This window comes from Streptopelia decaocto (genome assembly GCF_964273445.1).
Source record: "Streptopelia decaocto genome assembly, chromosome: 3".
Taxonomy (NCBI): Eukaryota; Metazoa; Chordata; class Aves; order Columbiformes; family Columbidae; genus Streptopelia; species Streptopelia decaocto.
In genome coordinates, this window is record NC_138656.1 from 50078148 (window position 1) to 50098072 (window position 19925).

General features: G+C 36.4%; 1 protein-coding gene across 3 annotated transcripts in view; it reads left to right on the forward strand.

Annotated features, from left to right (window-relative positions):
- The window catches only part of PRKN (parkin RBR E3 ubiquitin protein ligase), a 725918-nt gene that overhangs the window by 589698 nt on the left and 116295 nt on the right, over window positions 1-19925 (forward strand). For all 3 annotated transcript variants that reach the window (XM_082048436.1, XM_082048435.1, XM_082048437.1), the window contains one exon: window positions 11259-11320. In XM_082048436.1, coding sequence (XP_081904562.1) covers window positions 11259-11320 — 62 coding nt within the window. The remainder of the gene's footprint in view (window positions 1-11258; window positions 11321-19925) is intronic.

A 19925-nucleotide genomic window follows, 5' to 3' on the forward strand; every position in this document is an offset into this window, starting at 1 on the left:
TATGTATTCCCCCCTCTGTGGGCTTCTGTGTTCTGTGCTGCCAGTCAAATATAAAAAGATTGTACTATGATGTCCTATTAGACCTTAAGACTGGAAGGACAGTTTGTATTGAACACAGGCCTTTTTCATAATCATGTTGCCTGCAGGGTTACCACCTGCCCTAATTTGATCTGATTAAGGTGAAATGCAAAACTGTCCTCATTTCACAAGTGGAACTATGTTCTCTGATGGAGAGCTATAAGATATATATACATGTATCGGTGCTGTGAAAGAGGAAGAAAAATGTTAGAATTAGGTAACAATTAAGATTTCAACTCATTATGATAGCGTAGGTCACTTTTAGACACTTGCTTCAATCTTTAGTGTTCTGGAAGTGGTTCTCTGTCATAAAATCCCTATGAAAAAGAGAAAATCATAGCTATTCATCCAGATATGTCTGCGCTATGTAATATATTCCATGGCTTTTTAAAATTCTTTTTTGGTTGGATGGGTTTATTGTCCATGAACATTTATTTTTAGAGCAGCCTGGGCTTGCCTTGTAGTCTGAGTCATTTATGTAGCAATTTCAATATTTGTTTAAGCTCTCAGTGAAAGGCTCATGTTGAAGTCCTATAAATGCTGCACAGATTAAAGGAAAGTCATTTTTATATACTGTTTATATAGAATTACGTCATATCCCAGGAAAGAAAAAAGAAACGCAAAAGTAGAAAGAAAAGCATTGCAGTTTCTGGGTCACTGAATATTATTTGCCATTTTCCTTTTTCCAGTAGTAATTTTGTGCATGCTTATGCATGTGTGAGTAAGAGAGCAAGACCTACATGTGTGCATCTTGGGTTTTTTGTCAGATGTTTTTTGAGCTTGGCATATTGATTTTCCTGTATTGTGGACAGAAAATAACCTTTAAAAATTGCATTTGAATATCCTTGAACACTAGTTTTGTAATTAAAGAGACGGAAATCTGTGTTTGTTCTCTGGCACCTGGCCACATCTTCCTTGATGGTACAATGGCTTATTCTACATTTTATAGCCGTGGTAAAATATAAGTGAGATGGAAATTTATTGCAACATGAATTGCTGAAACTGTTCCTTCTGTCTGTCATCCCCAAAATTATAGGACAGTTTCCTTAATTTGACTTTTAAGGGGAAAGAAGAAATATTTAGTCTCCAAACTGATTCTCAGCATTTGGGCTTTACAATATACTTCTGTTATTAAGCCATCAGCTGGAAAACAACTGTGTGAACTTTAGTCTAATTTCAGCTTGGAAACCTTTTAGCATCTCTATATTGCACCTGTTTAATTTTGGCATTCAGGAATGAAAATCTTGTAATGACTTGCCCTTCAGTAACTAGCAAATGCAATTCTTTTATAGTTATTTTTGCCTTCTGTTGACTTTTATTCAGGGATAGTTGGATTTTCCTTGTGAAGACAATCTTCTCTCTTATAGAGTCTCCACCACATGCTGAAAGCTCCTGACCTCTCACTTGCCTTCTCAAAGGTACTGATCATCATCAAAGGCCAGTGCCAGCATGAAGGTGGGAATTTGAGAGAACAGAGTTCGCTTTAGAGATTTCAACTACTTTTTGAATAAAAGATGAGAAAAACCTTTCATGAATTGAGCTGATTGAGCTAAAAACCTAGTATACACTGCAAGTGAAAAGCTCCTTTTAGCCCAGATACCTGCGATGAGATTTTCACTACCGAGGTTTATATGGTGGAAAGTACTGAGTCTTCCAAAGAGAAGTTTAGAGCAGCTCTGTTGTGTCTTAACTTTAAAAACAAAACAAAACAAACAAAACACACCTGGTTATGTAGATGCCTTAGACTTGCTGATTTTCTGACTCTTTGATGTTCTGAAGAAACTGTAGGAGTAACTCCTGATAATTGAGAAGCATTTTATAAAAACAAAAAAATTGCCTCTGTAAAATTTACTTTAATTGGGCAAAGTCAGTACTGGAAAAAAAAGGAGTCTCCTTTTTATTTCTGCTTCGGTAGCTGCTGTATTTGAGCAGTAAAGGTTGTAGTTCAATTTCTCTTTACAGATACAATGGATTTTGTTTTGCTGCATGAGTTTAGTATTCACTGACTTTATAGGGAGTTGCATGGGTGAATTTACACCGATAATTTAAACTGGGTTATCAAGCTACCAGATGGTACAGACTGTTAGTCAAATATGTTTGCACTATTACATGGTGGCCCTGAAGTCTTAGTCTCTTAGGCAATACTGATTATTTTTCAGAAAATTTCCCCCTCTGACAGACTCTTTCAACAGTTCCTCACATAGTGCTGCAGCATATACTGAAAACTGCCAAAAATAACAAGGAATGGCAAGCTGGCATTGTGCAGCTCTGTACAACTTGGGCTTTGAATGGTGATGTGAGTAAACAGTACTTGTTCAAGTCTATTTTAAATATTGTTTTAAATATGCAAAAAGCAAGCAAGGATGCTGGTTCTAAACTAAAATGGCAGGTCAGTTTTTGTGCTGATATTTTCTGTTGCAAAGATTAAAAGAAAGACCCTAGCAGAAAATGGCTAATGTGGCTCATTACTTATAGTCATTTGGCTTTAAAGCATCATTAAAATAACAGTGAGAAGCAGCACAGTGAAGACCAGAGTTGTGTGCATTGAGAGAAAGCCAGACCAGCAGAATTTTCTCTAATCTGAGATGCTCTATTTGCTGCCAGTCAAACTTTATGTGATCCTTTCCCAAGTCCGTTGCAGTCCCTTTGCAGAATTTTTGCACAAGTACTTCACAAGAGCAAAAATACCTTTTCTGTCTTTGAGTGATTTTTCAATTAAGGGCATACAAACAAAAATGTAACCCATTCAGCTGGGCAACTAACATCTCTGGTAACTGGTCAGAACAGGACAAGGATTGCATCCTGACAATCAAGCTTTCATGCAACTTTCTTGAATATTAGCTTCAGCAGCCTTTTAGATAGCAAAAATTTGTATAGTTCATTTTACTGACTTCAGCTGTCAGAATTCAATCAAGAAAAAAAATGGCATAATACTGGCAGGAGTATTTGGCAGGGGTATTAATAAGGAGAAAATTGTATTTAAATTCAGATTTTTTTTAAAGGCAAATAGATTTCTTATTGCAGATAAGGCTTTGAAAAAGGGGCACTTAAATATATTCTTTATTGGCACACAGTCTTTTTAACAAAGTATTACATTTTGTGTACATAGCCAGTTTTTTGGGGCATATGAACATGTGTAAGCACTATTGACTTAATTGTTGCTGTGATAGTTTGCTTGAGCTGAAGAACTGCCATACCGTTTGTAGTTTTAGAGACACTTTTAAAGACTTACAGGAAAGACGTTCACTATGTCAGCCTCTGGGTACATGAAAGTATCCCTTGTCCTCTTCTCTGGTTTAGCATTGCCCAACTGCAGAGCTGAGCTTTGCAATCTAAATACATGCCTGCTGACTTTGAAAAGACAGAATTCAATACTTCTTGCTTTTGAAAGTATCTCCTTTTATGTTTTTTTGCAAAGCAATCTGTATTATTGAAACACTCTAACACGTCTCTTTTCCAACATGTATTTGTTTTACTTTGCTATCCACTTACCTAGATTACTATACAGAAAAACATCACCTGGAAACTCATGTCATTAAAATGGCATGAGTACAACTAAAGAACCCCATGTAATTTTTTTACTTCACTTTTTTGTTTTGCTGAATATGTTATTTCTTACAGCAATTGTAAGGTGGGCAGTACAAGATATTTGGGTACTAAAAGATTGTCTCCCAGTTTGTAAATATACTGCTGACTGCAGTCAACATTCATTTAGAAAAAATCAATCATCAGGTGTTTTAGTGTGTCCAACAGACTGGATGCTGCTTGTAGCGTTTTGAAGTATCTCTATAGCTAAGACATATTATACTTGCTGAGAAAAGTTCTGATACTTACAGGTGAGGCAGGGGAATAACCACTGTGCATCTGTTGAATAAAAAGTCATATAGTTTTCTTTCTTGGGGAAAAATGTTCCATGACTGAACCTACCCAAACACAACAGATCATCAAAATAGGTATTGGAAGCAGAAGTATGAGTTAATGGATCAGAGAATTTCAGTTTTCAAATGTGACTCAAATGCATGATCAACATTTCAAATGCAGAAGGTAAATGAATGAGGCCTTTTATTAATAATAAATTGATAACTAAACCTAGTGATTACAAGCTGATTTCATTAGAGGGTTTTGAGTCTGATGTGTGATTCTATGATTAATGGTGGTTAGCAATAATTGATATTTCAGATAAAGTTGTGTGCCCCTGTGAATCCCTTGCAGATGTAAGACCTACAGATGTAAGACTTAGGACATGAGATGATAAATTATTCACAGAATAGTTTGATCACCTTTCTTTCTTTAAAAATTCCATCTTTCTTATACAAAGGATTATATCTGTAAGCATAGTGTAGGTCTAAAAATTAATGAAGCTTTAAGTTTGGTTATATAATAATAATAATAACCTTCTGTGAGATCTTGGAGAAATATTACTGCATCTTTCACAATGCCCAAGCACAAGCAGTATTGCAAAGATGAGCTTATGTGCTTATATTCTGCAAATGACATACTTGATATTCTTCGTAGTATCTTTTTCTCTTTTCAGTAACATATTTATGCATTCCAGACACTCTCCTTAGTTTTGTCTTTGTTTATGTTCACATAACATCAAAAATGAGAAAAGGTCATCTGAAACATCAAAACATTTAATTAATGAAAGCACAGTGAAGTCACTTCATACTTTGACATCATTGTCAGTTCCTAAAAGAGTGACCACATTGTCACAAGCACAGGATTGCATTTCACTGGAAGAGACACAGACAGCAGAAAGGTGTATTTTTTGCACCAGTATTCCAATTAGTTAAACAGGTTGGCAGAGACTGGGAAAATGACATAAAAACAAATGCACGCTAATTGTAGGATTTCAAATCCATTAAATTTTCTATGAAAGTCTAGCCCAACTCCCTCTTCTTGCTGCCCATTACCATTCCTGGTGTTTTCACACACATTGCAGTGCTTTCTGTCGTTCCTGCTGACTCAACAGAGTTTTCTGGGGCAGGCTGTGCAGTACCAAGTACTTTGTGTATGGAGTCCAAGCTGCCATGTCCCACAGTAGATGGAAGGGTGGCTGTGCTCTGGATGGATACTCACCGTAACAAGCACTTGTGAGCTGCAGGCTTCTCTTGCCACCTTCCCTCGCTGTATATGCTCAGCAGGCCAGTGTACACTTGCCTATACATATATATAATCTTTGCTATATTGCAAGTACTGCCTTTAGAGTGCTGCATTTCCAGACTTTTAGAATTATTTAAGATGGAACATTTTTCATATCTGTACTCTAGTCAAATACAATTCTACGTAGAGCTGTCAGAAAAAAAAGAAGAAAAAAAAAGACTACACATGTCTGTTAATTTTCTAAGTGTGAAGTGGTTATTCTCATGTATTTGAAACATTTTTCTGTTGCAAGCTCCGTTTTCCAATTAGCACTGTGGAAGGATACCCTTTGAAGGACACTGACAGATACTCTTATGCGGTTATACTCAGAGCTCACAAAGGATATGTACTTTTCAGAATTAACAAGTGTTGATGCAGACATACATTTTAAGAGAGAGAAATGGAAATTACACTGTTTTCATAGCGTACATGCTCAGTTTGCATGGAGCTAAATGTGATGGGAAAATTTACATGCTAAAAGTTAAGCATGTGTAGAAATGACGGGGATTGCAGCTGTTGTGTGAAATTGAGCTCATCTAACCTTAAAAGTCTGAAAGTTACTTGTGTACATCTTACCTAGTCACCTTAGTCTCCTCAGTTAATGGAGATAAGTGATACCCTTTTGGAGGCCTGTCTCAAACAACAAGAATTACCCTATGAAGGTGTGTATTTCCTTCTATTGACTAAAAAAGAAGTGTGCAATGAATATATTAGACTCATGTAGCTGATATTTAGATGCTTAAATTCAGTGAATTGAATCTCACCCAACTTTACCATTTGGGAAATGATGAAATTTAAAATGCAAAGCAGAAAATAGTGCTACAAGCGTATGGTAGAAGATAAGATGCAGCACACAATCCTACAGTAGAGACACCTATGCTTGTAACTGCAGTCAATGAAGATGTTGTATGATTTTCTATGATTCTCTGAGGCTAAAATTCAGCCAGGGCCTGTCCCAGACCCAGCCAAGAACAGCTTGGGGCACTGGGCACCCCTCTGGGGATGGGGACAGGCCAAGGCTGGGACAGGGGCCCATGGGTGGGCCTGGCTCTGAGGGGCCCATGGCTGGGCAGGGCTGTGTGGAGTTAGAGACCAGCCCTGCTGGAGCATCACTGGATCAGGGGCTGATGGCCCCAGGGGCTGACATGGAGTTCTGGGCTGTAGGGAGTCCTGGGGAGCTGGGCAGGGACCGTCAGGGCTGGTGGTGCCATCAGAGCTCTGGCACTTGCGTAGGCTCTCAGTAAACTCTATTTGTAACAGCAGTCATTTTTTGCTTGCGTTTTGCCAGTTTATGCAATATTACAGCATTGATTTAATTTTTCCTTTGCCTTCTCACTGGAGAACATAAATCATACAAAGTGATAATTTTAAGCAAAAACAAAACCAGAAGCCAATTCTGTCTGAAAAAAAAAATGTGAAGACTTGGGTAATTAAATTTATAGCAGTTAGAAGCGTAGTTTAATTACAAGTGTAGCTAAAAATGTGTTGTTCAGACCAGTTGAAATCAGGGGATTTATTATGTTAGGAGACATTAAACTGTCCTTCCTAAATCTTTCTTCTTTATTCTTCTATTGGAGATAAATATACTTCTATGAACAGATTAAAAATGTCTTTGTATCTTTATAAGAGAATACCACAATGTAAATTATAAATTTACAGTTGCAAATTCCTATGACTTTGAATGTACCTTTCATTCATAAGTCTAGCATTTGGAATTAAAAAATAAAGCAATATGAGAATCAAGGAACAACAAAATAATCCAAACAAGTAGTATGCTTCAATTTTATTTAAGTACTAAATGCTTAAATGTAAGCAAAGAAGTTATATATGGTGAGTTTATAAAGCTGCTGGTGCTTTGAACTGGGTATCATCCCTTCGTAACTTAGTTTTCTGTTTAGGTTCAGGCTCGTTCCTAAGACACTTTAGTTTTATGGGTTGTATTGCTTTGAGATCAGTGGAGCTATGTCAGAGGAAGAAATTGGTATAAAAATACTAAAGATTTGCATCAATGTGACATTTCTTACATTTTGCTCTGCCTTCACAGTTAGCAAAAGCCTGTAACAGTCATTATAGTCAAGAACATGTTTAAATGTTGGTTGAAAGAGTTGAAAGAAATAATAAAAAATTTAGCTGCCATTTTATCAGTCTGCTGATGTTCTCAGTCCCAAGTTTTGGCTTCTGATTAAAGGCAAATGTCCATGCTTTTGCATCATTTCCTTTTATGTGTAATTGTTATGGATTTATATAATATTCTGATGGTTTGGTTTGTGTCTGTGGAAATTTCATGTCTGCCTGTATTTTTCAAAGTAATAATTGGGAAAAAGGAAATGGATAGTTTCAATAATTGTTGAGACCATTGATTATAAGGGTTTCTGTACTACAGAGAGCATAAAAACTGATCCTCAAAGCATTCTACACAAAAATAGAAGAAATCTGTAAAGCGTGGATTATTTACTTCATGTCGCATGCACTAGCTGCACATCAGAGACTTAGAAAATACATTTTTATTTTAATCATTGTTGTGCACAGTTTACCAGGGAACCATTTGGGTGCTGTACTCATAATAATTTTCATGTTGCCATGTGTGTTTGCATATACATTAATATGTTGATGAATGTATGGGTAGTTTTGTGGGTCAGGTGACAAATGGTTCTTTATGCTTTTCAGCAGAATAGGTATTTTTAAATCTCTTTTTATTTATGGAACAGTTAATTGTCTATAACCTTTGTCTCTAGTCATAGCACAAGAATTTAACATCATCCAAGACTTTTTCAAAACTCCATATACTTGGTAAAAATGGGTCCCAGTGCTCGAGCATGTTTTGCAAAGGTCTGCTTACAGAACAGAATAAATTATAGTAGAAATATATAGAAATATATATATAGAGAGAAATATATAGAAATATATATAGAATATATATATATAGTAGAAAATATAGTAGAAATAGCAAGTATCAGAAATACATCCAGAAATATCCCAAAAACAGGAAGAAGTTTCCATTTTTTTGTTGTTTTCCAAGTTTCTTCTTTATTTCCATTTTTTTGTCAAATTATTGTTTGACAAGAATAATTTCAGTTGTTTCCTCAAATTAGTGCTTCTGCAACGTGAAGATCTGAAATGACTTCTTACAGACAGCAAACTGTTTAAGTGTGTCAGTATAATTTAATGTTGCACATGTTTGACTTCTCCGAACTCATTGTTGCTGGAAAGCATCATGCCAACCGTGACATGACTTTTAAGCTCTCTCTTCTCTTTCTTTGCTAGTAACATCAGGATCTCTTGCATAATCAGATTTCAAGATCTAGTGAAATTCAGGACTATGAAACGGTTAAAAACTACATTGGGCGAGCCTCTAAAAAATAGATTATACAAAATATAGTATTGGGAAAAGGATGCAGCAGTGGACAACAAGTAATGCTTAAGCATATACGTGTGTATATATGTCTATATATATATATATCTTCATACTTTTACACATTTTTTACAAAGATCCTTTGTTCCAAAGTGTCTATAGTGTCTAGCATGGAAGAAAGAGAGGATGCATGTAAGCAGTTCCTATAAGGGAGATTGTATAAATTATGGATGAGGGAAGAGTGGGATGGATTTCTGGGAGAAATAGGCATTCAGGAAATATGATTTCAAGGAGAATGGAAAGGGAAAAAAGTTCTTACTAGGCAAGAAAAAGTAAACTTTCCAATCTTAAGGGATTTAGTGAATAATAAATTGAAAGGATAAGAAGGAAGAAAGAAACAGTTCATTGAAGAAGCAGCTGGGAAGACTGCAAAAAGCAGGGACAAGCAGAAAGCAGTTTAGTTGGTATTACAAAGCTAAAAAACATGTGTTAAAGATTAACATGCAGTATTACATGAAATCATAATTATTATCTACACTTAGAAATTTCTATAGCAATATACAAACAATGCAGATATTTTCAAGGGAAATTACATGTGGAGAAAAATTAATAATTACATGAGGACTTGTGAGTAAGAGAGAGGAACCGTGTTTTATGCAGTGAGTTCTGATGCAAAACACAGAGAAGTCAACAGTTCTGGACTACAAGTCAGGCCTCAGGTCAAGAAGTTAGACAGTGAGAGCTGGTACACTCAGGGTTTGGATGACCTGGAAGATGGAGATGTAAATCCCAGTGAAAATGGACAGAAAAATACTGCATATCAGTGGTTCTGTGGTGGAAGCAGTAAGGTCAATTTAAAGTACATTTAGAACAAAAACCAGAATAAACAGTTGAGAGTCTAAGCATGGGAGAAATGAGGAGAGAAAAACTCAAGGTGATACAGGGGTTCTGTTCATGGAAGTTGAGGAGAATAAAAACTCATTAAGAAAGAATCAATTGAAGCTAAAACTCACACATTCAAATATGTTAATATCCTTGTGAGCGAGAGGAGGGAAGAGGTGGGTGGAAAGAAGCATATAAGAATATCATAGGTTTTATTAAATGGGGATAAATATTAATATTTATTAATTTTTATTTATTAATATTAATATTAATGTTATTTATTATTTTATTTTTATATAATATTATTATATTAATATTAATCTTAATATTTATTATTTATTTATTAATAAGAGACAGGCCATTAATAGATAATTCTTGCCATATGCTTAAAACTTGGCCACCTTAATCCTTGGCTACCTTTAAAAGGGTTTGGTGTTGAAGTTGCATTTATAGAATCATAGAATCATTTCAGTTGGAAGAGACTCTCAGGATCATCAAATCCAACCATAACCTAACTCTAGCAGTAATGATGCATTCTCTACCTGTACCTCCTCTGAATGGAGATAAAGCATTCACCAGCTGATTTGAATTTCATTTAAATCAGTCCCCTAAACATAAAAAGTTATACCCGCAGAAGACTTGTACTAGTATAATTGCATCTATAGTAGGCGTTTTGCCTTTTTTAGTTACGTTGCTTCCAAGTATAAAGGCTTTTGCCTTTGTATGCCTAAGACATCTATGCCAGCAGAAGTTGTGAGTGTAGGCCACGCCTCTCTGGCTTTCAGTGAAGCCACAGTGCTGATGGAGTTTTCCTGACAACTATCTCCAATTCATTTGCATCCTTTAAATGGCAGTCATTAAGAGTGAGAGGTAACTATTTGTAGTTGCATCAGCAGAAAAACAGGTTGATAAAAATCATAATTCCTCCCATGTTCTGAGGAGAACCATGCTCTTAAATCACTTTAAGGAATTTTCTCTGTTTGCAAGCAGATACTTCTGTTTATGGTAAGAAGAATAAAGCCCAGGTTGCTTTCAAATTCTGCACATCTATTCCTTGCCAGAAATTAGTCCAGTAGTGTACAAAAGTGAGTAGCAGCCTTCAATTTCATCACCGGGAAGGTAATCACAGTCTGAAAAGTTCAGTAAAGTGCACAGCATCTAGCAAGACAAGTTCTTTCTTACTGGCTGGTACAGATGGGAAAGTCTATAGCAGTTGAACGCAGAGTTCTGGCAAATCGCGCCCCCACCTGCAGAGTTGATTTGTGTATTACACCTGTGAGTGACACCTACATATTTCTGAAATGGGTTATATTTGTGACAGCCAAAATTAAAGTGATCTGCGGAGCCTATGAAATCCTCCAGGGAATCAGGGAAAGCCTGTATTACACTTAGAAATGAGTCCAAATCTGGTGTGTGAATCAGAATTCGGCTTTGGCCAGCTCTAAGGTTTTAATGTGAGCTCCTCTTTTAACAGGCTTTTTGGCTTACACGAAGGGGCTGACAGTATCTGGCAGATAGTGCTGCCCTTTTCATCTTGCTTTTGTTTGTAGTCCTTTGGGTAAAGGGCTAAAATATTTGGAATATAACCTTTCTAAGCATTCTTGGTAGCATGCTCGGAAATGTGGAAGGATTATTTGATAGATGGTTTTCAGCATTCTGGTGCCTGCAGAACCATGGCTAATCTTTCTAATCTTCTTTATCTAAAGTAATCTGTATATTCTATCCTCTCTGCATCCATGTATCTTATGATAAAACTGAGCTGACAGGAAGCTCTAAAATGCCTATTTTTGTTTCATTCCAACAGCTGGCTGTCCAGACTCCTTGATTAAAGAGCTTCATCACTTCAGGATTCTGGGAGAAGAACAGGTGAGTTAGCATCTCAAAGGCAGCATCCTAATGTCATGAAAGATAGACACTAATGAGACAGTTTTGTCTCTCTCCAGGGAGGCAGAGTATATCTCATGACCCCCAATGACCTGAAATGTGGGGGAAAAAACCACACAGGAGATATACGTGAGATTTTTTTTTTCATTCTATCCATCAGCCTTGACAGGTTATTAATTGGTACATCTGCTATCTGCCACAGCTTTTCAGCTTTCGACTACAGCAGTAAACAGCCTCTCTAAAACAGCAGATAGACAAACAATCTGACTAAGGGATTGGTACTTACAGCTACTCATGATATTCATCTCTTTTTGTGGCCTTTTTTCTCTTTAAAGGTGTGTTTCTCATTCATACTTATAGTTGTGCTTTGCACTCAGAAAACTATTTCTGTAGAGGGATGTTAGGAAAGCAGAAGTGAAGTATGCTTTACAATACTCACAAGATGGTCATAGTTGTTATTTTGTCAATAATGAAATTAATGTAGAGACATGTTGAGAAAATAGCCTTAAATTTTGAGAGAGAAGTTGAGTTTTCAAATGCTGAAAGCTACAGAAATTCAAGCTGTCTTTGTCTCTGAACTATCTCTCCTAATATACTGGTTACAAAGGCTATCTGCCTGAGACAGAGTTGCAGGTACTAGGAACTGAGAGCCCTGAAAGCTCAGCATTAGTGTGTTGTACATGAGAATATCCGTGTCTTTTAATGTGTCTTTTAATCTTGCACCAAGGGACTTGCACAAGGTTCTATGAAGGCTGTGACAGAGGTAGGAACAGGTCCTGGAAAGTTAATTAAAAGTCTGGTTTCTTAGTTTTTAGATCAGATTATATTGTCAAGAACACCCTGTTGCTTCTCCTTTCCCTGTCACTGTCCATTTTTTTATTGCAGTTAAGGCTGCTGGTACATTTTCTAGACTTTCAGTTTTCGTCCACAAGGTCCCCGCTTCAGTTGTTATAGAAAGTCAAAAGACAAAGACAGAAAACAGAATGGGCCAAAGGAGATACTGGAAGCAGTAATCTAGTGAGACTGTGCAATTAGAGAGAGGAAATAAAAGAAATTATGACCAGGACTGATGGGGCCAAGAGACAGGTTAGAGGCAGCTGACAAATGGAGGGCAGAGTGAGATGAAGGTTTGGAAAACTGGGGAGATGGTGCTGGCTGGTGAAGGAAGAGGGAGTAGAAACCAGAATGGTGGGGATAAGGGTCTGACAAGGAGCTGGGACCAAGGACTAGAAGGGAATGACCCAATAAGGAAATTTGCTAAAGAGACTGGTAAAGAAAGGAAGATCTGTACTTAAGGAGCTTCACAAGGAGGTCAAGCGAAGCAGAGTGGGAGGAGTGGGACAAAAGAAGAGACTTGAAGAAAAAGTCAAGAATAGCTAAACCAAGAGACTGTGAGTATGAAGAAGAGGGCTGAACCAGACAGATTGTGATTGCTTTGCTGGCAGAGCTCTGAGGATGGATTTGTAGACCTCAGCCTTGCTAATGACTGTTAACAGAACAACATAATTTGATGGACTACTTTTTGTTTGTTTGTTTGTTTGCTTGCTTTTTAGAAAACAAAGTGGTAAAAATAAAAATTAAGGCTGAAGAAGCTAAGAGTGCAAATGAAGAATTCAGACATTAGAAAATGTTACATTTAATATTGTTTATGTAATCGTAGTACTTACTTTTTTATTGCACTCACCCTTATACCTTTGCACTAAGTATTAAATTATATGATATGCAAACTTCACAAGTGGGGTGATGTAAACCACAAGGAACCACAAGAGACAAGATGATTCATTTCTGTCATATGATAACAGAAGTCTTGAAGAGAGTAGAAAAGTTTGATGAGGAAAGCCTCTTTAATCAAATAAACACAGTATTTTGCCACTTCAAATATTTTTGGTATTATTTTGGATTTTCATAATGAAATTACTCCTTTCTGTATTGAATACACTTAAAGAGATGAAAATTTTTTGTCATCATGCATTAGGAGCATAAAGCTATACAGATGGAAAGTTGTTTTGCAGGACAGGTCTGACCTCTAAATATTTTCCTTTCTCCAAAACTGGCTACACTAACAGGTTATTCAGATACAGTGGTTATCACTTGGTCTTAACTAATGTCTTTGAATTAGTGAACATTGCCATGAGGCTTGAATTATTCCATAAACTCATACAAGTATAAAGAATATTATGTTCTATCCCTACAAAACATTGTTATCATGAGTCTACTAATGACCACAGTAGCTGTTGCTTGAAGTTGGCACACACTTTGATAGTTAAGGAGAAGCTGGTGTAAAACCAAGGTAAAAAAAAAAAAAATCAAATACATAAAAATGAAGTAATTCAGACAAAATTGTTATTCACGTGGCTATCTAATGATTTCTTATATTTATTTATTTAAATATTTTCTTTTTTGCAAAGATCTAAAGTATCTCTTTTTCTGTCAACATGCATGCTAGATAGGAAAAAAAAATTAATCGTAACATTGTTTTATTCAGACTGCTTAAAATTGCAGTATTATCAACCAACATATATTTTCTTCCATTCCAAGCAACAGTCAAAGAATAATAGGGGCATGCTACTGCTTCATATCCAATCTTGATTTATTTTTAAAATGCTTATGTACTTAAGGCTAGAGTATAAAAGCAGAATGGACTATTGTGATAATCTGTTCTGATCTCCTTTAGAATACACATTACATGACTTTCTTGGATTAATTCTTGTTTAAACTGGAATATATTGCTTCAAAAAACATCCATTCTTTGTTTACAAATCACTTGCAGACATTAGATCCTATTATACCTCTCAGTAGCGAAAGATAAAAAATTCCCAGCCTCTTTTCTTTCTACCACTCCAGCAGAACCAGCATGTTCCCTACATTGTATATTTCCCATTCCTCAGTGTTCTTTACATTTCCGATTCCCTTTGTCCTGTTACAAAGCAATAGGTTATCATCATCATAAAGATTGGCTTCAACCTATGAATGCAACTCAGGGAAAGCCACCATATCCCTGAAATAGGACTGAAAAAATGCTTATACAGCAAAAGGGAGTCTGTCAGTTAGACTGTCAGGTAAATATGTTTCAGACAGAATGAAGGAACCTTTCTGTTTGAAGTGGACATTCCCACTGGAACTTGTGGGTTCCAGTTAAACCAGTGGCTGGCCAATAACGAATAGAATTTTTCTTCTAGAGATTTCTGTTTATTCATCAAAGTGTTGCCTTAATGCTTTTTGGCATGGATGGACACAACTCAGATTCAGCTCATGATCCATCACACTGTTTCCCAGACAGAAATCCTGTTTTGTAGTTGTGGGTAATAGTTTGTTTCTAGAAAAATAACTTAATATGTGACTGTCCTGAAAAGCTGTTTGCTTAAACTCAGTTTACCAACTGTTCAGATACCCTGGTAGCATAAACTTAACCATCAATGTTACATGTTCATTAGTTCCTCTTCTCAAATTGTTACAAGCTGTATCACTGGTGTTCTATGTTCTTCGTTTTCTTCTAAGTCATTGATAAAAATTTTAGGTGGCATAAGGCCAAGAATCAATGTCTTCTGGACTTTTTTGGAAACACCTGCTTAATAATGATTGCCTATTTACAGTTACATTTTACTTATAGTCATGCCAGATAGCTAAGTTTTCATCCTCTTAATATATGGCATGTTAATTTTGTATCACTTTAGACAATTAATCAAAATGCCAGGTGGCAGCAAGACAAGTGCCTTAAAGAAGTCTGCTTCATCGACTCTCTTACCTTTATCAACCAAATTTTGGTTGGCAAGCAACTATTCCTAATACAAAACCCTGGCCTCTACTTTTTGTTCATCAAGTATTTGTTTCCTGTAAATACTGACCAGATATCAGTTTTGTTGATGTCTTTTCAGAGAGGTTTTGTGCGGCTTACACGATCAAAGCACTCGGAGGTGTGTCTGCCTGTCTATCTGACTATCCAAGTGAAATGTTTCTTTATCTAAACCTAAGTGTTGAAAGAAAACTAATGCCGAGAAAAAAAGACTTTGTGTTTAACTTGAAGTGTGAAGAGATGCTGATTCATGTAATATTTCCTAAAAGGAGTTGTAGAATAACAAAACTGTTCTTCAAACAGTCAGACTTCTCAGTAGTCTCCTGGACATGGAAAACTCCCATGTTTTCTGTTCCCTCAGGAATGTACATTATGGGAAATTCCATTTCAGCTGGCAAGTCTATCTTTTAAGGTTTAGTTGGTCACAACAAGATAGTTTTTAAAGAGCGTATCATTTTTACACTTCATGGAAAGAGGTCTCATATTCTTTGTGCTAAAATAGAAGAGTACAAGCGTCCTTGGTACATGATATGCATTGTGGATACCTAACTTACCACAAAAAAACAACTTCCAGAGTAATTGGCAGAATATGCAACACAAATGCATCTAGCAACAGATTGCTACCCAACTTGATAGTTGATGCTTTGAGATGCTGCCAGGGAGTCTGACCTAGACAAGTCTCTAAAAACATCTTTGACTGGTTTGTTTTGGACTTCATTTTCACAGACTCTTCTGGTGCACAAAGGTCTCTAGAAGGCAAGGAGATTCTCCTGGACGTGCAGCCCCAGGAAGGGGAAAACCTGAAGCTTTCTAACTGTCTTTAGCTCTGTCAAGCTTATTCTTGCAATTTGATCTCACTGTTCATAATCCATCTTTTCCCCCTAGCATAATGGATGCAGTCCAACCTGCTGGCTAACTGCTTCAGTTCACAGGTACCTGAGATGCACTCAGGATTGGGATGAAAGATTTATTGAAAAGTAGCACAATATAAGAAAGTTAGTCTCCTGCAGTAGCCATTTGCCCTGTCGGGCTGGCTGTCTCTGCAAGTAAATGCAAACGGTTCTACAAGTGGTGATAATACAAGCTGCTTATAAACATATGTTAAAGATGCACAAAATATGGGCTCTGTCCAAATACAGTGGAAGGCAGGTAATTCAACAAGCCAGTGCCAGAGACAGCAGAGAGAATGCTTTAATTCAGACCTAAACACTACAATACCAACATAGCAAAATGACTTGCAGTGAACTGTTACGGAGTCTCCCTAATGACTCTCTGAGAAACTTCCTTCTTCTCCCCAAAGTAATAAAAATATCTTGTTTAATTGTTTAAATGGAATATTGTGATTCGTGAATAAAATAGCAGCTACATCTGAAGGCTGGAAGGGAAAGCAAATAACGCAAGAACAAGCAATCTGCTGCTGTACCTGAGTGCCCCCAACAGGTCACACCACAGATGAAGCCAGTGACATGCTGGTGGCAAGAAAAGAAGCTGCCAAGTAATGTATAGCTACTCTTCCCTGCTATATCATCTGATCTGACAACTTTGCAGAATGTATTGGCCAGTTTCTTGATGTTTTGACAGCAGTATGATCAATTTTAACAGATCTCTCCTATCAGCTGCTACTGCAACTCATATCACTGCTCACTTTTTCTTTAGAAATGTTGTGGGCATTTATATCCCTGGAATCTGAACAAGCACGAATGGGGGCGCTCCCTTTTGGGGTACTCCTTTGTTTTTTCCACGTTTCCTTGCCAGTTGGGGAAAATTTATGCAAAATAATACGCTATTTTCAAAATCTGCAGGTGCACATTCACCGCGCTAGTCAAAGGTAGTGTGGGCTTATGTGAAGTTTTTCTGTGAGCTGAAACAAGGAGATATGGAAACCTAGTGTTAAAAGAATGCAGTGTGGACAGAAATCCTTTAATATTAATTGAGGTTTTAAAGGAATTTGTATACTATATGTGTGTGTGGCAAGGGGAAATTCTTTTTTTTTTTTTGCTTGCAATACTTGCTGGAGCAATTTTTTAAGTATATGCTATAGAATATTAAAGTCAGTCTTAAACTATTTAATACATATTTACCCATTCAGGCAGAAGTAATGTCATGTGACAATTCTAATTAATCAGCTGAGTTTAGTGCAGGAAATTGTCAAATATGATAAACAAGGTGCTTCTGAAGTATTTGTGGGTCAAGATTTTTTGATAACTACACTTGGAAAAAAATGTAAGTTACTTCTCGATAATTCACATGCAGTTAAAAAAAGAAAGAATAAATTTTCACTAAATTTCTCCAGTTCATAGTTACTAAACCAGAGTGACTTTGTTAGTATTCTCAGATCTGTATCTTTACACATATACGTCCTTACAGCTCTGTGCTTTCCCACCCAGTCCCCTGGCTTCAGCTGCTACTCAGTGTCAGTGATACCTACATACATCTCCCAGTTTCTTCCACTTTTCTGTCTAATGTCTAATTTCTGTCCATTTCATTTGGCTCACCTTTTGAATTTGTCATCACCATCCTGTGATTCTGTGATCCTCTCTCTCTCTCTCTCTCTCTAAAATTGAGCTACTTCGTTTCACTCCTAATCCTCTTTACACCAGCTTTTTTATAGCTAGAACTACACAACTAACTTTACAGACTTGCAATTTCCTATGGCCAGTGATGTGCTTCTCTTTTCTTTCTGTGCTATATCTGCTTTTAATGTCTCCTAACCACCTTATTCCCTGACTTCAGAGGTAGTTGGAGTTCCTCAGATTCATCTCTCCTGGATTAACAGAACTTTATTCTCTTTGAGTTTTTGCCATAGGCAGACAATCTCTGCTTTCTTACTGCTTTTTTAAGTTGTTGTCTGTGCACTAGCCAAATACAAGTAATTTTTTTGTTGTTGTTTTTCCACAGCTGAAATAAAAATAGGGAGTAGGAAAGGAGAACGTACTTGTGATCAAAACTAATTTAAAGGATATTCTTCTCCTGTCAAAAACAAAACAAAAAAAAAAGTATTTTTTGTTGGACCCAAATTTTCATTTGTTTACTTGTCTGTAAAAACTACCAATAAAAAACTTGATTTTTTCTTGAAACAAAGGAATTCTCTTCTGCCCAGCTTTTATTAAATTCAGAGAGAAAATTTGAACCCCAGTGTTCAAGGTCTCAGGTGGATGCAGAAGATGGGACTGCTTCTGTCTCTTGGATGACTTTGATCTGTTTTCATGGAATATCCATGTATTCACTCTTGTGACCTGAGAAGCGGAATTTCTGGGAGCCAGGATCTACTTCAGGGAATCTTCATTTGTAAATACAGTGCCAAGACATACACTGTACTTAGTCCACTTTCTTCATTGCATCATATTGCCTCTCATATATTCCATTTGATTTCCAATATAAACTGCTCCAGTATCCTCTCTTCTTAATATTCTTTATTTTCTATTTTCATACTCCTCACCTTGTGCTTTCTTCCATATAATTCTGCAAACTGCAGCCTTTCCCGCTCTCTGCTCCTGTTTGATTTTGTCCATGAATTGTGTTGTATTGGTCCAATCAGGGGTTTCTTACCTAAATATTTTCTTGAGACTGCCTTACTCAATTTTACATGACTTTCCAAAGTCAGGCAAATTGTAGCCCTCTAGAATATAATTCTCTTTCTGATCTCCCATGTGATGCTCTTGTGGAAATAAGAAGGAGCTGATGCTCTGAACTTGCTCTTCCTATCCTACCAATGGCCAGAAGATGAACCTAGTAACTCAGGAAAAATAAAGTAAGGATGCTCCATGGAGAGCCATGTCAGTCCATCTCTGTTTAATCTATATTTTAAATGACACTTTCATAAGTATTTTTACTAGTCCAATGAGTACTAAGGAGTTTGTACTTTAAGTTGCCTAATTACATTACAGAACTAATTCTTGTGGTTTTTGTATGTGTATTATAAATAAAGTGCTTAGTCTACATTACAGACTAATAGCCTCCACAATCTAATTTTGAAGCACGCAGATGGTTATTTGATTTATAGCAGCAGTAAAAACAATCTGACTCCAGAAAGTAGATTTTCTTTCCTCTGAGACGGTTACAAGCAGTTAAAAGAAACAAGAAATTGAATTACCTTTCAGAGATTAGAAATTTTGGCTTTACATCTACTGTTAAACTTTTGTCCTCTACTGGGCAGATACTTTTAGGTGTGAGGGGAAAAAAAACAAAACAAAACACAAAACTCTATCCAAAATGTAAATGCAAAATTAAAATAGCAAAAGTCAGGGGGGATTGGAATAGAAGATCTTTTAAGGCCCCTTCCAACCTAAACTATTCTATGATATTAAAGCATAACTTGCAAATTAAATAACATGGCATAGAATCATTGTGTTCAAAAAGTGTATTTTGCGAGAGTTTTGTGCATCCAGGTTCATTTCACTTTTATCTTAGTATCTGAATCTCAATGTAAAGACTGCAATCCATAGTTAAGCCTGTTTTATTCCTGTGCTATCCCAATGATTTTATCTATATAACCCTTGTTTTGCAACATCAAATGATTGAATGTCCACTGGTTGAAAGCCCAGTACCATTCTAAGACTCAAGTGTAACCATTCCAGTCTGGAAAGTGGGGAGCAGGGAATAAATGGTTACGATTATCTAGTCTCTGTGTCTATGTGATACTCTATTTTTTAGTCATTTATAAATATAATTTCTAAAGGCTGTGACAAGTCTTTATGAGAAAAGATTGCAGAAAAGAACTTCATGATAATATGGTTGAAATACGGTAAGTAGAGCTGGGAATGTTTTCCACTCAAAATGTTATTCCACAAAAGT